Genomic DNA, 21,557 nt, shown 5'->3' with positions numbered 1-21,557 from the left:
CATTTTTTATGTGTAGCAGAGTATACTTTATGGAGTATGCCAGGCTGGCAGCAAACAGTGCATGTGCTGCAAGACCTGTAGAAGCTTAATGGAGAGGAAGGAAAAACAAACAACACACAAAGGAGAAAATAATGCCTGAACACCATTTGTAAAAGGACAGTTCACCCAAAATTTTAATTCTGTCATTTACTCATCCTCATGTTATTACTTGTTGACTGACTTTTTTCTGTGGAACACAAATGGAGAAATTATGAAGAATGTACTGGTTTACACTTGACTGGAGCTTCAAAAAGGATGCAAAAGCATCAAAAGTATCCTAAAATTGGTCTTGGTCAGTATGTCTTCTGAAGTCAAACAATATCTTTGTGTGTGGAGCAGATTTATTTCCATTGAGTCCATTAGAGATGTACCAATGTCCTATTTGTACACCAATCGCTCAGACCAGTTTTGTGATATGAAAGAACATAATCGTATTGAAGAGGTCTGATTTAAAAGAATGATTAGTTTGTGAATCGAACACTGCTTCTTTTCTCATATTGATGTCCAGCTTGTGAGTAAATCATTCAAACCATCTTTGTGAAATGGATAAACTGGTAAATGAGTAAATGATGACATATTTTGTGTGAACTATTCCTTTTAAAAGAAGTTTCTTGGTGTTTACCCAATCATAAGTATAGGTTGGTGTTAATTTAGTGTTGGCTTCTTGTCCTTAAGGGTGCAAAAACCCCTTAAGTTAATAAAAACCTTGGAATAAATACACTTACGTTTATTACAAAGGGTTTTCTAAACATTAGAGGTTTATTGCAAATGGGCCTTGGTCTTTAACCGATCAAGTTCGAGTCCATAACGGCCGAGGCCTAGTTGAGACCAGAAAGTGAATCTATTTAAGAAACTGAATTCAAATTGCAACTGTAAACTCAACACTTGATTCCATCAATATTTGTAGCTTGTTTTAACTTTTACAACTAAGAAAAAGAATGTGTGAATCTCAAGGTAGCAACTATTCATTTATGTACATAGTATACAGTACCCCAACTTTAGTTTAAGTGCCTAAACAGATTGATATGGAATTTCACAATTTGAGTTCCTGATGTTTACTGGAAACTTTTCCCATCAAAGCTGAATAACTGCAGAGAATCTTCTAGAACACAGTCTCTCAAAACTAGATGATTTGCAATTTAACAACAACAAGTTTATTTAGTGGTCCCCCAAGGCCCAGGTTTGTCTCCTTTTGATGGCTGGCTCTGTGGCCGACAGAACGAACTGTTCTAGCTTCTCCATAAGACTTTGAGTCCTCTGAGTGGAGCTATCGATTGAGTGCCAGCATGCCCCAGGTAGTTAAACATTAGCTTAGAGAAGTCTCTGTGGATCACTCTGAGTGAGAGGTGGAGGTGCGCATGCTCATTTGGATAGAAGAGTTTTTGCCAATGTGGGCCTGGGGCAGTAGTTTCTAAAAGCAAATACAAAAATTACATTTTACATTAAATACTTGTTTATCTAAATAAAAAAAATATTGATCAAAATACTAATAACTACAGTCTTGACCAACATTAAAAAAGTATAATTTTAAAGCTTAGAAGCTGTAATTTACAATGCATTTAGGCATTATGAACCAAAACTGAACAAGTGCTTTGAAACTGGCAGACAATTCAGAAGTGTCACGTTTTGATAATTTTGTAATAATTTTGCACTGAATATGTTATTGTATTGTAAAACATCAAACTTAATAAATAGCCATGCATCATATGTTGTTGGAAAGCTCTCAAAGAGTACAATACAACCAGCGTATTTGTTAATCTCAAATACTTCGCTAAAATATAGCAAATATTAAGTATTAAAATATTAATATAATATTTGTTCCATTAAAACGACCCCACACACAAAGTGAACGGATGCATAGAGCATTATGGTGGAGTGGTGGTGGCGTTGTGGGCTAAATCACATAACTGTTAATCAGAAGGTTGCTGGTTCGATCCCCACAGCCACCACCATTGTGTCCTTGAGCAAGGCACTTAACTCCAGGTTGCTCTGGGGGGATTGTCCCTGTAATTAATGCACTTTATGTCGCTTTGGATAAAAGCGTCTGCCAAATGCAGAAATGTAAATGTAAATCATTAGATCAAGCATAGATTATGCAAAAAGCACAAAATATGCTATATGGCTAAAAACAGGTTAGCTTTGCTAGATCAGAAATGATGTAGTACAGTGGTTCTAATACCAGTGGTACGTGGAATGCCCTCAGGTGGGCAGCATGACCCACGATATTTACATAAAAAAAAAATGTTTAACATTTTATTCAAAAGTTTTACGTTTCATTTGTAATGTATGATTACAAATGTAATATATCTTTAAGATAGATCACCTTTTTTTTTTTTTACATCAGCAGTGCAGGATGTGAATAGGGTAGTTCTCGTTGTGCGTGGCTATGCTGATGTCTCTGTGCGCACACCACAATATTATTCCCATGCAGCAAAATCTGATATCATTCCATTTATTTTGCACATCTCAGACTTCCTTTTAGTCTATTATCTTAAATAGTGCTTTTGACTCAAAGACACTGGGTTGTAATTGGCTAGATTTTGTTTTTGATTTCACTGGAAGATTGCTTGGATGAGGGACAGAGAAATGGAGTGCGTGTCTGAAATCTGTGCACAAGGCAGCACTATGTGACGAACATTGCCGCTATGTCACCTATGAAGAGTCTATCTATGACTGGAGGGAAGGAAAATACTTACTTTGAAAATTAAAGTTAACAACTGGTAAGGGCATGATTCAGAGTAAAATGGACCTCAGATAGCTTACTGCAGCCGCGGTTTTCATAGATCACATGCACATTATCACGTATTTTAATGGTGATGCTAGCTGCATAATTGTAGGGGGGCTGAGATGAAAAACAGGGTCTAGCAATGCTTAAGCTCTCAAATTTATGTATATATATATATATATATATATATATATATATATATATATATATATATATATGTATATATGTAATGCGGAAAGTATTCAGACCCCTTACATTTTTCACTCTTTGTTATATTGCAGCCATTTGCTAAAATCATTTAAGTTCCTTTTTTTACTCATTATTGTACACACAGCACCCCATATTGACAGAAAAACACAGAATTGTTGACATTTTTGCACATTTATTAAAAAGAAAAACTGAAATATCACATGGTCCTAAGTATTCAGACCCTTTGCTGTGACACTCATATATTTAACTCAGGTGCTGTCCATTTCTTCTGATCATCCTTGAGATGGTTCTACACCTTCAATTGAGTCCAGCTGTGTTTGATTATACTGATTGGACTTGATTAGGAAAGCCACACACCTGTCTATATAAGACCTTACAGCTCACAGTGCATGTCAGAGCAAATGAGAATCATGAGGTCAAAGGAACTGCCTGAAGAGCTCAGAGACAGAATTGTGGCAAGGCACAGATCTGGCCAAGGTTACAAAAAAAATTTCTGCTGCCCTTAAGGTTCATAAGAGCACAGTGGCCTCCATAATCCTTAAATGGAAGACGTTTGGGAAGACCAGAACCCTTCCTAGAGCTGGCCGTCTGGCCAAACTGAGCTATCGGGGGAGAAGAGCCTTGGTGAGAGAGGTAAAGAAGAACCCAAAGATCACTGTGGCTGAGCTCCAGAGATGCAGTCGGGAGATGGGAGAAAGTTGTAGTAAGTCAACCATCACTGCAGCCATCCACCAGTCAGGGCTTTATGGCAGAGTGGCCCGACGGAAGCCTAAGATAAATAAGATTCTCTGGTCTGATGAGACCAAGATAGAACTTTTTGGCCTTAATTCTAAGCGGTATGTGTGGAGAGAACCAGGCACTGCTCATCACCTGTCCAATACAGTCTCAACAGTGAAGCATGGTGGTGGCAGCATCATGCTGTGGGGGTGTTTTTCAGCTGCAGGGACAGGACGACTGGTCGCAATCGAGGGAAAGATGAATGCGGCCAAGTACAGGGATATCCTGGACGAAAACCTTCTCCAGAGTGCTCTGGACCTCAGACTGGGCCGAAGGTTCACCTTCCAACAAGACAATGACCCTAAGCACACCGCTAAAATAACGAAGGAGTGGCTTCACAACAACTCCGTGACTGTTCTTGAATGGCCCAGCCAGAGCCCTGACTTAAACCCAATTGAGCATCTCTGGAGAGACCTGAAAATGGCTGTCCACCAATGTTTACCATCCAACCTGACAGAACTGGAGAGGATCTGCAAGGAGAAATGGCAGAGGATACCCAAATCCAGATGTGAAAAACTTGTTGCATCTTTCCCAAAAAGACTCATGGCTTTATTAGATCAAAAGGGTGCTTCTACTAAATACTGAACAAAGGGTCTGAATACATAGGACCATGTGATATTTCAGTTTTTCTTTTTTAATAAATGTGCAAAAATGTCAACAATTCTGTGTTTTTCTGTCAATATGCTGTGTGTACAATAATGAGGAAAAAAAATGAACTTAAATGATTTTAGCAAATGGCTGCAATATAACAAAGAGTGAAAAATGTAAGGGGTCTGAATAATTTCCGTACCCACTGTATGTATATATATATATATATATATATATATATATATATATATATATATATATATATATATATATATATATATATATATATATAGTAGTTTGTTTGAACTGGATTGCAAAACTTCTGAATGTTAATATTGTATGTTTAATTTTAGAAACACACATGTTGATTGTGTAAACTATAGGAATATTGATATTAATGAAATATGGTATGCTGCTCACAATCCTTAAGGCCACACAAAAAACGTTTATCTGCCGAATGCTGAAAAAATATTTGAGTGAACATTGGTGGTGACTATGTAGTACTTTGAATGCTCTGATTTGATCGACAGTTGTACTTGGCCTAAAAAGTTTGAGAAGCACTGATGTAGAACATTGTCAGCCTCATGGAATGCAAAACCAATCATAATAGGATTCAGATCGCTCCAACCAGAAGAGGAAGTCTTCCAAATATGTGCAAAGAGCATTTACTCTAATTAAATATGGCAACCAGGAAATGGTGCCAAATACATGACACAGACTCAATGATGACTCATATTACACAGAATGGAACTGAATAAGATCATGCTTGCATGCTTTGGAGAGACATCATACCTTTAGTCACTGTTGTATTTGCATGTGTAATTAGTTAATATGTACAATTATTATGTTTTATTTGTTTGGAGATGTTTTTGGACACAAGAATAAATAATATTTGTAATGCTATAACTTTTGATTGCTTTGTTATATCAACACAAATTTTACTTAGTTATGGCTGACATGGTTGGGAACAAAACAAAAGCAGTTTTTCGGAACTACTTTATTTAAACCCTGAGATATATAATGTTAAAAATAATTTTCATTTTTGGCTCAAGTCTTTTTTTTCAGCAGTTTCTTAGACTGAGAGTCAGTGTTTTCTAGCTGTGATGCTTTGCCACTGCTGCAACCAAACAAAAGAAAATATATTTTACCCAAATTTAATGTGACTTATTTAAAAGAACATGTACTTCAAAATAATGGTTTGACAGAAGATCTTTTGTTGGTGTTGTTTTTTTTGCTGGCAACACGCATAAAAACAAAGGCATAGCATGAACAGTGTGGTCCGATTTATGAACAAACTACAGAGGCTGTTTCAAACAGAATTTTGTATTCTGAAGCATCCTTCATAAACAATTTCTTTAAAAGAGGTTGCTAGTCACATGACTTAAGTACAGAATACTTTTGGAAACACCTATGTAGTTTTATATTCTCTCATACACTGAGTGTGATTGCACCATCAATAGACTGTTGCTATTGGTACATATTTGTATACATTTGGGATATTTCAGTGCTAAACTATCTAAACTATCTGCACTATTATCCTTAGCTGTATGTTCGGTCTGATAGTGCCATTATCATTTGCTTGCATCACCTTCATCACCTCCACCCACAAACCCTCTTTTGCAGGCATGAGGGTGACTTTTACACCTGTGTGGCCTCAACAAAGCCCCCATGTGCCCTTGTTCACACCTCTGTACAGACTCACACACACACACACAGTGATAAAGGTGCCATCAACATGTTTAAGCCAATGCCAATAACCCATACCTGCAGTTCAGCCATAAGTCTATTTTCAGCCTATTGACATGGAGGGCTGTGTATTATAAAACTCAAATTAAAAAGACTGTTTGAGCAGTGACGCATTTGAGTTTAACGTGATTTACACATTTTTATTAATGAATCATTGATTGGATGATAGGTTGATAATATTGTTTGTGGTTAGGTAAGTCTTCCTTGTTAGGTATTTAGAAAAATGTTTTCAGCATTCAATAAAAGTGAGTTGTCTTATTTTAAACATATAGTACTGTTTCACAAAAGCATTTGTCTTAAGATGGTTATTTATATCTTCAGCTTTAGTGTGTCAATAGAAAATATAAATGTTAGACTCCCAAACATTACTTTTGCAAATAGAAATTATTAGAATAAAAGAACAGGGAGCCCTGTAACAGATGTCATGGCCCCCACAGATCCCCCCACTGAACATCATGACAGTCTGAGATTACATGAAGAGATAGAAGCAATTGAGACAGCCTAAATAGATAAAAGAACTGTGGCGAATTCTCCAAGAAGCTTGAAACATCTTGTCTGCCAACAACCAAGAAAAACTGTGTCCAGGTGTACCTAGGAGATTTGGTCCTGTTTTAAAAGCAAAGGTGGTCACACCAAATATTGATTTAGCTTTTTTCTATATCTACTGGACTTTAAGTGATAAATTAAAACTATTTATGTCATTATTTTTGAAGAGATCCTCACTATGCAACATTTTTCACAAGTGTCTAAAACGTTTGCACGGTACTGCATTTTATCAGTAATTTTCAGTATTTAATACATTGTAAGTATATTGAGCTGTCTTGCTTTTTCCACCATCGTGGATTATTATTATTTTAATTTTTTTTACCAAGCTCATCAGAGTGAATTGTGGGATTGCTTTGGCAGAGGATGCATATGATTTTGCCTTAGGGAGTCATCTTAATTAAGTCCTCTACCATTTGGAACAGCCTTCTCGTCAGGATTGCACCTATGATGCCTTGGGAGGCAGCTCAAAAGTTTTTGGAACAGAGCTTATGTGTTGGGGAACATAAGATTTATAACCATAGCCATATTATTCCTCTTCCCCCCTTCAAGAGGACAATATCCCCTTGTTAGCCTGTTACTGCATTTAAGAGTCTTGTTCTGAATTGTCTGGTGATAGAAATAAAAAACATCCTGCTTATAAATCCTAGTGACTGTATGTGTTTGAAGCTGTTTAACATGTATTATTTATGTGTAAATTTTACTTTGGATTTCAGAGGTTTCATTTGAATGCAGTTCTTCTAACATAGTATTTACACAGATAAATATGTATGATACAAATGATATGTGTTGTGAAGGCAAGCATTTATCCAGCACGCCCTCATCAGAGCATCTAAACAAAGCATTGTATGCACTGGTACTACTTCTTCCTATCTACACTTCAAAGACAGGCATTTTTAGAGATTTGATCGGTTCTTAGTTGACATGGTTTTAATTGGCTTCTAGTTTTTGCCATGGTAATGCAGTTTGCCACTCACCTGGTATTTTATTGGGGCAAATTTTCCTGAAGCCTTCTAAATGGCTCATTAGGCAGCCCTGGGGGCAGACAGAGAAGAAACTGCAATAAATGACGAGCAAACTAGATCATATTTTGATTCAATGATGTAGCTTTTATTATCTTTTTTATGTTAAAGTGCTGTATACGTGTCTGTTCTTTGATCAACTATTCAAACAGCTGCAATGTTTGATGAGACCTTACACGATATTTGAATTAATGATTTTATGGCAAACCTCACTTCCTCTGCTAATCATTGTATTTTGTAAATGGGGAAAAGCATTGATTAATTTTACTTCATATTATATATATATATATTTTTTTTTTTCCAGTTTAGAAGATGCATTTCATTCGAAGCCTCTTACAGTGCACTTATTGCCATCTCATACCTATAGGTTATAGGTTAGGACTAAGGTAGTCTGGACTTGCAGTTTTTGCCTGGTGAATAATTTTTTTAAAAAATAAATCCCCTAGACTTGCACTGAAACCATATTTAAATTCTTGAATATCATAGAGACTTGGAAGTCAGGAAGCAACACCCTAGCGATACCCTAGTAACCACACAGCAATGCCCTGGCAACCACCCACAATATCCTAGCATTATGATGCTGAGTTTTGCACAGACCACTTTTGAAAAATATAAAGAATATTTGTGAACCAGGAAGGCCTGACTATCGGATTTCCTCTCTGACCTCCATGTGCTCCTTTCATTAAGCAGATCAATTTTGGTGCTATTAATTATGTTTGCCTCAAGAAAGAGATCAATTCACAGATCTTTAATCTAATAAATGGGCTGAAAAACAAGCACTGAGCCAGATTTCAATGTATACACTGCAATTTGGTGCTGTGCCAAGAGTGAAGGATATGGCAACAAGATGGAAAATCGATTACTGCAAGATGTACTGTATCTGTCCAACTTACAATAAATGGCATGTTATTAATCCTCTAAAGTCTAAACTGTGGAATCTAGACTTCTGCACTCTAACATGTTATAAGCAGTTCTTTTGAGTGTTGTTTTGTGTATGTTTTTGCAGGGTCAGGTGATGTTTAGGAATGGGGAACGGATGGGGACTATAAAATTCACCCAGTTTCAAGGTATGTGCATCAGATGGTAATTTTTCCTTTTAATAGGAAATGCTGGATGAAGTTCAGGTTTTTCAGCCAATGTAGATCATTCTCAAGTCTTCAATAAAGGTATAGGGATTGTTCACCCAAAAAGGAAAATTCTGTCATCAGTTATTCACCCCTCATGTCAATCCAAACCTGTTTGACTTTTTTACTTCCGTGGAACATTATAGGAAATGTTTAGCAAGATTGTCAGAGCTGCCTTATTCCATTTAATTACCAGTGAATAACAACTGAAATTATTGCTTGCACATTGTATACAGTAAATAACTGCTTTTATGTTCGTGGGAAGAAATAATGTCATATAAGTTATGAATTATATGACAATACGAGGGTAAGAAAATTACTAAAGAATTTTCATTTTGGTTGAACTATTCAATTAAATGAACATCTCAATTTGTGAAAGTCATTTCACAGGATACATACACAGTCCTTGAGACAAATATCTCAGCAAAACATTTGACCAGTGCTTGTGTTATACATCACTTAGATAACCTGCATTCACAGTGCCAGCGTTGGTGTCATCCTGTAGTTTAATGGGGTCAGAGAATTCCCGTGCTTGGGCCATGATGTGATTAATCGTGTGCGTGTGTGTGCGTGCGTTTCCTGAGGGCCAGGGAGATTAACTCTGGTTTGTGGGATTTAATCTCAGAGTAGGGGATTCCCCCCAAACACCCCAGCACCGCTTCAGGCCAGCTTTCCCACCCTCTTCAGTGTTTTCTGCTTCGGTGCAGAGGTTTCCCCATGTAGCGTGTTACATCACCCCTTCAGACTGCAGTTGTGAGCAGGCCTTGAATGGAGAGCTGTTTGGCTGAGGGTTGATCTGTCTGTCAATGTGAAGGCAACTGGCAATCAGGGAAGTTCAGCAGGGCTTGACAGTAAAGGTGATATATGTAATATTTACTGTGCAAAATCATAAAATGAATATAATATGTCATTAGAGAATTATCAAACATGCTAAGTTGAAATTCTGGCTTCTCTGACAACAATGCTACAGCCAATATTCTACTTTGAAGTTTCCATTCAGGGCCGGAATTTCTGTTTATGTTTTGGCCTGTTTGATCCCGCCCACTGCCCACTCACCAATAGTATTTGGACACCGCCAGGTTGCCAGATTCGAACAGGTTTGCAGGCAAACAACACTGTGTGCTGCAGCCAAGGAAGCCAACTGGATCAGAGATTCCACCTGACCTAAAAGCCTCGCCATCTGTCTAAAAACCACCATGACCAGAGGCGTAGTGGAACAAGGATAAATATTTGAGTTGCCTTTGGATTATGGAGACAATATATATGTATTTAGCCCAGAAATCCTTTAAAACGGATGCTAATGGCTAATTTGCTTGTTCTCATTCTGGCAACCTACATGAGCTTCGAAACTGGGGTGGAGCAGACAACTCTCCAATATTTTACATTTGGACTGCAGAACCCATTTCAAACGCTTGTTGTCATTCTTACATATAGCACCTTTAAAGCTTGTCCGGGACAAGTGGTTTTTGAAGGGTAAATTAAAAGAGAAATGTTGCCTGAATGAGAATAACAAAAAAATAGCCAGCTATATTTGTGATATAGCCAATGCCTTTTTACAAATTCTTATTCTTATTCTGCTGTTAAAAATAATTCAGGTCACATAATTTTATATTTCAGAATAGCTGCACGCTTTCACTGTCAGATGGCTTTTTGTGCGCTCACATGCGCATGTGCTCAGAGAACGCTCATAATGCGGATACACGCCCGAACGATCAAATATATTTCAAAATTCCACCCAAATGCCCATCAGTAAGGTTTTCATGTAAACTCAGAGTGATGTCTGAAGTAAACGTAAAGAGTGGGGAAAAGCTGTAGTTGAAATGTAGTTTAGAATATTTATTTGAGTATAATTCTTACATAACAAATGAGTTAATGTGAATATTTGTTGTGATAAGCTGGTATCACGAATGTTCAAATTTCAATAACAACTACAGAAATGTTGGTATTATGACAATGTACATATATTGTGTATGGTAGATCTTGCTGCAATAAAATGGAAAAAGTAGATCTCATTCCATAGAAGTGTGAGCACCCTTGCTGTTAATGATGGCGATGGAGACTTTTCTTTGACTACCATACATAACATTATATAATTATCATATGACAACAGCCTCCTCCCCTATCAGTGCAGTTTACATTTCTGTCCTGAAGAATCAAATTGATTGCAGAGCTGTACTATTAGCTGGGACGTTTCTAACTTACACCCACATATTTTTAAAACCATGTTTCATTTAAAGGGGACCTATTATGCAAAATTTCCTTTTACATGGTGTTTGAACATAAATGTGTGTTGGCAGTGTGTGTACACACCCACCCTATAATTATAAAAATCCACCCAATCCTTTTGTTTTAATCCCCATTAATCATAAGAACTGTCTCAGAACAAGCCAGTCGCAGATTCTGTACAAAGTGACGTCACTTTGTACAGGCTCTGCCCACGACTGTTGACGGGCATGTTTGTTTGTGTGTTGTTTCATTAAAGCACGAATGTTAAAATTAACTAATGTTGTAACAGTATTTGTGTGTGTGTGTGTGTGTGTGTGTGTTGCTCAACCATCATTGCAAAACTGCTGAAAAACTCTACAACAGTAAATAAATGTATCAAATAACCATTCTGAGACTTCCTGGTTCATTCTCAAAGTTGTTACTTCTGACGGAGTCTCTCCCTCATCAGTGTCTGACTCCGGCTCAAACATATAGGGCTGAACACCACTATTTTCGCTGTCAGTTATATTGCTTATGATGTCTAGTTATCCGAAGCAGAGATTTCAAACTCCACCCTATTCTGCATATGGGGCGGGGAGCACCAGCTCATTTGCATTTAAAGACACACACACACAAATGGCTTGTTTTATTCCCACCCAAAAATTGGCATTTTCAGCATGGTATAATAAATTATCTGTAGGGTTTTTTGAGCTGAAATTTCAAAGATATATTGTGGGGACACCAAAGATTTAAATTACATCTTGTGAAAAGGGACATAATACGTGCCCTTTAAGTAAATATATAGAATTTGTCATATATAATACATTTTCTATTCCATATTTTTGTTAAAATGTTCATAAATGTATTGAATAACTCAACCCCATCAGGCTTACTGTGAAAAATGTGATAGGGTTGAGTGTGATGGAGTTGTTATTTTTTTGCTCAAAATGGCCACTGTTCCTCATGTGGTGTAGGACAGAAGACAACACAACATGCATGATATTAATAAATTATATATATATATATATATATATATATATATATATATATATATATATATATATATATATATATATATATATATATATTTATGGATTAAAATATCATATTTAAAAATACTGATTTAATATCTTTTATCAATTTCTTGTGTTGAGTTGTTGAGCTTGATCATACCCATCTTACTATAATACACTTCAAAATGTGAACACAGATGATTACATTTCTTACCTGTTTCTGTACCATGCTGTTGAAGACATCTGAATGATGTCACTTCTTATTAATAATGTCGCATATGAGCAGAATTAAAATTTTAATGGGCTGAATATGGTTGGTGTGAGGGGGTTGAGTTCAGAGGGACAAACATGTATAGCCTGGATTATATAAATGATCTTTTTGGTAAAATATTTTTCTCAGCAAAGGAACACAAATAAATCTTTGTGACATAAATTATAAATTATAATTTTTTTCTAGATGCAAGATCAGTGAAGTGTCTCAATGCTTGGTTTAAGATAGAAAGAAGATATTTTTTTATAATAAAGATTATTTGAATGCAATAATTTGTTTAGTCCATTATAATGGACATAAAACATCCTCCAATATCCCTTAATATCAATACTAAAACTAAAATAAAAACTAAATATACTGAAAAACTAAACTTAAACTAACAAATAATTGGAGTGAAAATTTTAAAATAAAATAACCATGACCCTAACCCTAAAAGCTAAATAAAAAATGCAGCGCACTAGATAGGGCTTCCTTCAGCATTGTAAGAACAATCACTAGACACTCACACTAGCTCAAGGCACTGTCATTCCAAGGCTCCTCCATGCCTTTCACAAGATGTCTCACTCACTATTTTTCATACACACATCCTTTACACATTAATTCTTTCACTCATAACTCACTCATTCACTCATGCACTGGCACATTCATTCAATCTCACTCATTCATTTACTCATTTATTTACTCTCTTACTCACGTGCTCTTTCACCCGTGTGTGAGATGAACGATTCACTTTCTCTCTCCAACACTGATTAATTAATGTATTAATTCATGCATTCATTCAATCTATCAGTTTCTCACTCATTTTATTTAACCAATTTCCCACTCATTTATTATCTGGTTCACTTACTCGTTAATTAACTCACTCACTCACTCACATTCTCCTTCACTTTCACTCATTAATTCACTCACTCCCTAATTCATTAACTTTTTTACCCACACACTGGCTCATTCATTCACTCACTCTTTCACTGGCTCGCTCATTCATTTAATCACTTACTTTTGCAGACATTCACTCACTTACTGTCTCACTCATTCACTCTCTTACTCGCACTCATTCATTCATTCAATTTCCCTTTCGTTCATTCACTCACTTTTTACACATTGACTCATTCATCCATCCATCCATTCAATCACTTTTTTATTAATTTATTCACTCCTTCACATAAGCACTCAAGCATTTAGATCATTCCCTTAGATTTCCCTGTTTCTTTCTGTGTTCTCTTCTTTTCCAGCTGTTCCTGACTGCCCCCCCCCCTCCCCCCCCTCTCTGCATCTCTCTCTATCTTACTTTCGCAATCCTTCACTGTTAATGGATAGGAAGGGATAGCCCAGGCTGAATATTTAAAGATGATCCTCAATTGAACATGTCATCCATCCATCTTTAGAGTCCTTGTCTGTCAGCTTCTATGTCACACCCTCAGCCACCTCACACCAAGCCATCTGGACAAGATAGTCAGAGCCATTTTTTAACCTAGTTACAGTGGCGCTGACCTCCTGGCATGCTTGTTATCAAATATGTTGTTTTCTATTAAGCAAGACAATCATTCAACATTCACATTCAAGATGTGAAAACTCTTAAGTTTTTAGAAGTCATTACAATTGACAACAACAAACAATTCACGGAACTGTAGTCCACCATTACTGACAGCATCTGTCTTTAAACTGAAAACAGCACACATTGGACAAGCTGTATCTACCCTTCCGTCTTTCGGATGAGACATTAAACCAAGGTCCTGACTCTCTGTGGTCAATAAATATCCCAGAGCAATTTCTCATAAAGAGTAGGAGAGAAATCCCGGTGTCCTGGCCAAATTCCCCCCATTGGCCCTTGTCAATCATGGCCTCCTAATAATCCTCTGTTATGAATAGGCTCTATCACTCTTTATCATCTCCACCAACAGCTGGTGTTAGTGAGCGTACTGGCACACTTTGGCTGCCGTCTCATCATCCAGGTGGATGCTGCACATGGGTGCTGGTTTAGGAGAGTTCCCTTTTCACAATATTATGTGCTTTGAGTGTAGTATCAGAAAAGCGCTATATAAATGTAACATTCATTCATACCCTCACCTGCGCTGCTTCTGTAGTGTTCTGCTGATCTATGATTTAAATGTCATGGTTCTCTTATGTACGGAATTGCAGATCATGTACAGTACATGTTACTCTGACAACACCTGATTAATCACAGTCAGTGATTCACCTGACACAGCTAGACCACCTAAGGCAAGAAATGTATGGTCGAAGTCTGACTGAAGGAGGTCTAGTTGCAGCATTTGTAGAAGTGATTATGATGAGAATAGTTGACTGGTAAGAACATGTGTTTTGTAAATAGAATATTTCATGATTTGTATTTTTTATTTTCTCTCCTATTCTCCCCAATTTGGAATGCCTAATTCCCAATGCTCTCTAAGTCCTCGTGGTGACATAGTGACTCGTCTTAATCCGGGTGGTGTAGGACGAATCTCAGTTGCCTGTGCGCCTGAGACCATCGATCCATGCATCTTATCACTTGGCTTGTTGAGCGTGTTATTGTGAAGACATATCACGTGTGGAGGCTTCACGCTGTTCTCCACGGCATCCATGCACAAGTTGATCAATTGCTGTGTTTTGGATGCTTGTTTGCTGGTGTCCCTACCACACTTCTTACCTAGGTTAACCAGCAAGCTTCCCATGATCAACCAGCTTTATGCTGGTGGAACATCATGGCACTTATCAGCATAAACCAACTTGGATCAGCATGGAAACTCTTGCTAGTCTAAGCTGGTCTTTTTAGCAGGGTTCCTGCCTCCATTGTCAAATATGTCAAATACCTGATACAAAGGACGTTTTAATGGTACACAATGATGTATCAGTTCCACATGCACCACAGTGGTATTTAGCCATGAACAGTCATGAGATGTTGTCATTAGCATTTATGACTGTGACGAGGATGTTTGTGTCTTTTTGTTGAGTTTTCATTAAATATTACTTTGATGGTTTGTCCGGTTCCCACCTCCTCCTTGCCCGTCATTTATGTGTTACAATGACTCATCCACAATAAATTGTTTGTCTCTTAACATGGCATAACGATTGAACCTTGGTGCTTAACACCCACAACATAACCCTTTATCACCATATATGAGCCATCACCGATTCTGCAACACTCACCCGTATTATGTGTTTTGGGCACAGCGTTTAAAAATGTGTATTAAAAATCTTTAATGCTTGCCAAGTCTTAAAGCCCACGGCACATGCCTGACTGTATGCCATACCCAATGTCCTGTTTTAATAAGGAATATTGCATTTACTACCAAAGTTGTACTCGTTTTTCTGTTTTGCTAATTGTAATTACAGAAAATGGTTTGGCACAGGGCTGCATTTCAAAGTAACAGTAAACAATTTTAGTATTAGCAGCCCAGAAACTGAGACTCCTTGGAGCTAAATTATAAATATCTTATTTTTCATGTTCAGTGTCCTTAAGTGAGTTTTCATCTCAAGGAGGAATGCATCTTGCCCTGGTAGTGTGATTGTCAATACACAGGCAGTCTTGAAGTGCACACCAGGGACAAATATTGAGTTTTAAGATGGCTTTTGGAATAAACTTGCTTTGAATTGTACCTCTGAGAATAAGTCTTGTTCTGTTTAGGATTTATTGACACTAAGCTTTATTTTACTGCATCTATGGACACATTACCTCAACATATGTCTAATCGCCTACACAAATATCCAGTAACTCAGTTTTATTTCATTCTTAACTTTTGTCTTTAAAGACCCTATGAAATGTCTTGATGAGCACAGTTTTCTTTCCTGTGTTGATATATTTCCTGTTGAAACAGGAAGTTGGAGCAGGGCACATTGAAAGCATGCCTTTTTATTTAAATTGCTATTAGCCTTCAGTTTATGTCACATACATGAACCATGATTTGTTACTTGCTGTTGCTAGCAGGTGGTATTAGAGGAGGGACATTCTCATTGTAGAGAGCATTTTATTGGACAAAAATGTATATCCACTTCTGAGGTCAGAATGAGTCATCACATTGCAAAAATATTTTTTTCCTTAGTATTTTAGTTTTATTTTCGGTAAAAAAATAGCCTTGTTTTTTTACGTGAAATCTAACAAAATTAAATGGGATTTATGATTAAAACAAGAAAAAAATATTTGCCAATGTGTAAGAAAAATAAACGTGTTTTTCCTTTTTTTCTTACCCCATTGGCAAATCATTTTTGAAAGCATAAACGTTACTATATTCTGTTCGTTTTCTCTGAAAACAAGACAAAATATCTTATGTCATTATGCTTCTTGAATTAATTTATCTTGTTTTAAGAATATTTTGATATATTTACTGGAACAAGGCAAAATACTAAGTAAAGTAAATATTCTAAGTAAAGGATTTTAAGCGTCAAATCTAAAATAAAAAAAGGACTTTAAGGCAGAAAATTTCAATTAGGATTTCATGAGTTCTTTAATACAGCATTTTTAGATATGTTTTGAAATTAATGTACAAGTGAAGTGATTCCCACTGTCACGAATTGCAGAGAATAATGAGGCTCATGACCCAAGCTAAAGTTAATTAAAAGCCCGAGTTAAAAATAAACAGGAAATTATTAATACAAAATAAATTAAAAACAAACCAAAACTCCCACAAGGGGGAAAAACAAACATAAACTATCCAGTAGGGGGGGAAAGGTATCCAGGCTGGGTCAGAGGATAATGCAAATAACAGGACTGACCAGTCTGGAAACGGGAACAGGGAATAACAAGAACACAAACCAACACTGGAATCAAGACGAACAGCACTGGACAGCAAACACGAGGAGACAAAAATAGGGAGAGAAATGAACAGGTTAACAAGACAGGGCAGGTGTGACTAATAAACCAATAATAGGCAAACAAGAAATGCGTGGCATCGCTTTGTTTGGCGTTGCTACGCATTCTCTTGTCTTGTTTGTCAGTTGGCATGAGCGTATATTGCCTCATTGTCTTTCCAATGTGCGCTCCTGCTATTCGGGTGTTTTGTTGTCTTGCGAGAGCATGTGGCTTTGTTTTGTATCTGTATCGCCACGTCTCTCTGTCTTACGACATACCCGCCTCCTTGTTTGCCTACTTGTTTGCCTATTATTACCATGAGGCAAACGCCACGTGATGCACGCAACAGGCAACAAAAACAAGACAGGACACCTGTTCAAGAGTTGCAAGCCACACACACACACCCGACACCTCAGACTGAAGTGACCGAACCTCAGCGCAACACAAAGACAGCTAGCGACCCGGGCGCACAATGCAAGCGCTACACGAGGCGCACCCTTGTTTGTGAGAGACAAACAAACTATTGATGCGGGTGCATGCTGCCAAGATGACATAAGTGCGATGCACTCACGTCAATAACAGACAGACATGGTTCACGAGTGTCTGGAACCCGACACAGAACGAAACCAGACAGGAAGTCAGGATCCAGACACCGTTCTCCCGACATGAAACAAGACAGGTCAAAGAGCGCACGGCAGGGAATACAATCGAAACTGCGCACTCACAACAAGACAGACAACGAAACACAAGAGAGACATGGGACGATAATGCCACGGTCCTGTCAGACAAAAACCCAGACTGACAGAGTGACAGGACCATTACACCCACTGCCTGTTGGTGCCTGGTCGTCATTATTTTTATCACATGATATGCACACTAAGAAATCAGGTGTCTTTTAATTGATGTGCAAATACATAAGGTTACCATTTATGCACTCTTTCAGCTCCTGTAGCCCTCACATTACATGACTAGCAAAGATTCAACATCGCACACAGCATGTCATGGCAATTTAGGACAATATGTTGGACTTCTTATGCAGTGAAGCACACAGAAATGAAATGTACTCTCTATTGTCTTGTTTCTCTCTGGAGGCCACAGGCTTTGAACATTCTCCTCTTATCACCGCTGTCCTCTTATTCTCGTTGTCTTTCACAGAGGGTCAGGAGGTGAAGGTGGGCGAGTACAATGCCATAGCAGATATACTAGACCTTATCAACAACACCAGGTTCCAAGGTAGGAAAATCCCTTTTTGTGTTTGTTTGTGGGTCAGTGTATTGGTGAAAGGGAAACATATTCATATGCCTACCAATGTTTTGTACTTGCTGTTAAATTATTTAGTTCACCACACTTGCAAGAGTAATTTTTTCCCATTTGCCCACATTGACATGCTTTTTTTCAATCCCTGGATCTTCATCTTTTCAAACAATCCCTGCCTCTTAAGAAACTCACAGTGGTGGATGGTTTGAAGGAAAACAATTCTTTTAATGCCTCATGCTTCCTCCACTGGAACTTGTTAAGAGGCAAAGTGGATCTGAGGGAATTATTTGGCACATTTGCAATGTGTACTCAGGGGGAAAACAATGGCCATGCACTGAACAAAAATGAGGTACATTTGCAGTGTTTTCATTTTGTGATATGCATTTTTGTTTTTGTTTTTAAAGGTACATTTTTGACCATTTAAACAAATTTAAGATGGTTAGGCTGGTATGTTTTAAATTTTTTGTAGAGCATTTTGGGCACTTGTTAGCAAGGAGAGCAGCTAAACATCTGAAGACCAGCATGGCAAGGCTAAAAGACTAGCTAAAAATAATGACACTGTTGCTTGCCTAGGGTCTCTTATGACCCTATACAATTTTGGTACTAAACCATTATAATTAATATTGTTATTTTATTTATTTTTGTACACTATTTATAGGAGAGAGAATAAAGAATAATAAAGAGGTATTTATCACAACTCTAAAAAAAATGGATGAGGCACAGTGGTTGGAATGAGGTTCCTGGTCACTAAAGACCTGAGGTATGCATCTAAGGGTTAAACCAGAAAAACACAATAGGCTGGTTTAAATTGGATTTAACAGCATTGCACAAATACAATATAAACAGACAAAAGAAATAACCTTACGACAGGTCTACTTTACAGCATATTTTTAAATAGTTCCTGAGATGGATAAAATGTATATATTTTATTAATCATAATGAATGGAAATACCTTTATGGCCAAAAATACATTGGATGACCAAAGGTATAAATAATAAGTTCAGCTACATCCATTACTAATAGGTGCAATCAATATCAATGTTGCAATAAAATCAAGCATACAGGCATACATCTCCACATATTCAACATTATCACTACAATTGGGGTGTTCCATAGAGCTTAGAGGCTATTAGCATGGCAACATCATGAAAATAGTACAAATTATTGTGGAAGAACTTGAGTGGCCTACATAAACCCAAGAATTGGACCTCACTGAGTACTTTTGGGATGAATTGGGACACCAACTGGCAAGCAAGGCCCCATCGCCACTCTTGTGCCAACTCCCTATTAATGCCTATGTTTTTGAGTATGCACATATGGGTATGGTGTTTGGGAGTACACTTTGGCCATGTAGTGTATGGACAGATTCATGGACTTAAGTACCAAGCAAGAGTAGAACCCTATATCCCAAGCCTGTATACAGTATTTGCAGTACTTTCTAAACTAAATCGAGGACAGGGCGTCACACTAAGTTCTAAGGATGTTAGGTTGGTTCAAGTCTGTCACACAAACAGTTCTTGACTCATTTTGGTGACTCATTTTGTTTCAGTGCCATTAAGTAGTCAAATGTACTCTCCTTCAACTTTTCATTATGATGTAAGATTGCATTAAACATCACAACCCCCACCATAGTCTCTAAAACTTCCACAAACATTGTTATATAACCTTGCACAGAAATAGAGTCAAATATGTCACATCAGTGATTAGATAATCCTGTATATACTGTATAAGTCCTAGTCATATAAATATAAATTAAACTGGAGCGTCTTCCTAGAACACCCAGAAGGCATTCTCAGAGGTTACGTTTTCAGAGTTGACTTCAATTGTAACTGACTGTGAACTGTTGTAATTCTCTTAAAGGCGTGGAACCGCCCAAGGATCGGACATTTGTGCAAAATAAACGCCGGCAAATAAACGTCCCCCTATATAGCATCCTGTCTACCATCACTATCCTGGGCATGGTCATGGCGGGAGCCTTTCTCTTCTTTAACATTAAAAACCGCAACCACAGGTCAGTGCTGAACTAGAATACAAAACCAAAAAGTTCAAATAGAGTGACCAAAAAATATTTGGACATTTAAGTTACATTTAAAATTGAAGTCAGAACTCAGAACTAACTTGACCAATGACTTTTAACCAACTGGTGTCAAAGGGAGTTTTAGTGGATGTATATGTGTTCAATATATATTTAACATACATATAGTGGCAAAACAGCATTCTTTCTTAACAGTATATCTACATCTACAATAAAAGTGGTTATGCTACAGTATCTTCCTTAAATATAAATGCCACTTGGTTTGATGTTATCTAATTCATAAATTTTTAAGTGTGGCTTAAGAGTCCAAATACTTTTTGGAGCCACTGTAAGAGGGTCACCTTTCAACATCAATTAATAAGGTAGTGTCATGCTCATATTTTTCTCATACATTTATGGGTGTAGATGCAAATTAATAATTGAAACGTTTAATAATAAATTAAATGTGAATATTTAATGTGTCAGCTGTGGGCTTCCCTCCATCTGCAGGCTGATCAAAATGTCAAGTCCATATATGAACAACCTAATCATTCTAGGAGGCATGCTGTCGTACGCCTCCATCTTCCTCTTCGGTCTGGATGGATCCTTTGTGTCGGACAAAGTGTTTGAGACTCTTTGCACTGTGAGTAATGGCTGATTTATGTGAATCAAACATAAACACGACTGTATTTCTGTATCTATTTTCAGATATTGCCGGTTGTGGGTGGGGCTTAAACTAGAAGTGCGTCAAAACTAAATGAAAAGCACATGTGTAATATTTGTGACTTTCCGAATATGGTATATACTTTGAAGAATTTAATCTTTTTGTTTAGCTTTTTTTTGTTGTTGTTGTTTCTACATTATTCCCATCTTCATGGGAATAGTTTTGATGGCTACTATGAATTATGAAATGCAGAATATAGTCAAACTAAAGAATGAATAGATGTGCCCACACTGCTGTTAGACTGCTAGTTTAGATTTTAATCTGAACGCTTTCACCTCTATTTTCCACATAACTGTGTCACTAAACTGAGTAAGATTGGATGTGTCCCATCACACCTCTGTTCCCTGTTTGCATGTGACCATAATCCACCTTTTAATTACAAGGCTTTAGCTACAGCAATAGCTTGAGTCCCTGGGAAATAGCTGACAAATGTGTCGAGAATGGCAAATGCTTCCTGCCTCAGACAGGTCTGGTCTCTCTGGCCTGTTGAGATGTAGGCTTCCACTACAATTTGAA

General features: G+C 37.3%; 1 protein-coding gene across 1 annotated transcript in view; it reads left to right on the top strand.

The window, feature by feature from the left end:
* LOC127619558 (gamma-aminobutyric acid type B receptor subunit 2-like) overlaps positions 1 to 21,557 on the top strand; it is a 300,286-nt gene that overhangs the window by 200,707 nt on the left and 78,022 nt on the right. Inside the window, exons 8-11 of the mRNA XM_052092421.1 lie at positions 8,657 to 8,717; positions 18,202 to 18,279; positions 20,164 to 20,314; positions 20,828 to 20,960. Of these exons, the coding sequence (XP_051948381.1) occupies positions 8,657 to 8,717; positions 18,202 to 18,279; positions 20,164 to 20,314; positions 20,828 to 20,960 (423 nt within the window). The remainder of the gene's footprint in view (positions 1 to 8,656; positions 8,718 to 18,201; positions 18,280 to 20,163; positions 20,315 to 20,827; positions 20,961 to 21,557) is intronic.

Source organism: Xyrauchen texanus, chromosome 26, assembly GCF_025860055.1.
Source record: "Xyrauchen texanus isolate HMW12.3.18 chromosome 26, RBS_HiC_50CHRs, whole genome shotgun sequence".
NCBI classification, from domain to species: Eukaryota; Metazoa; Chordata; class Actinopteri; order Cypriniformes; family Catostomidae; genus Xyrauchen; species Xyrauchen texanus.
This window is presented reverse-complemented; position numbering and strand designations above follow the sequence as displayed.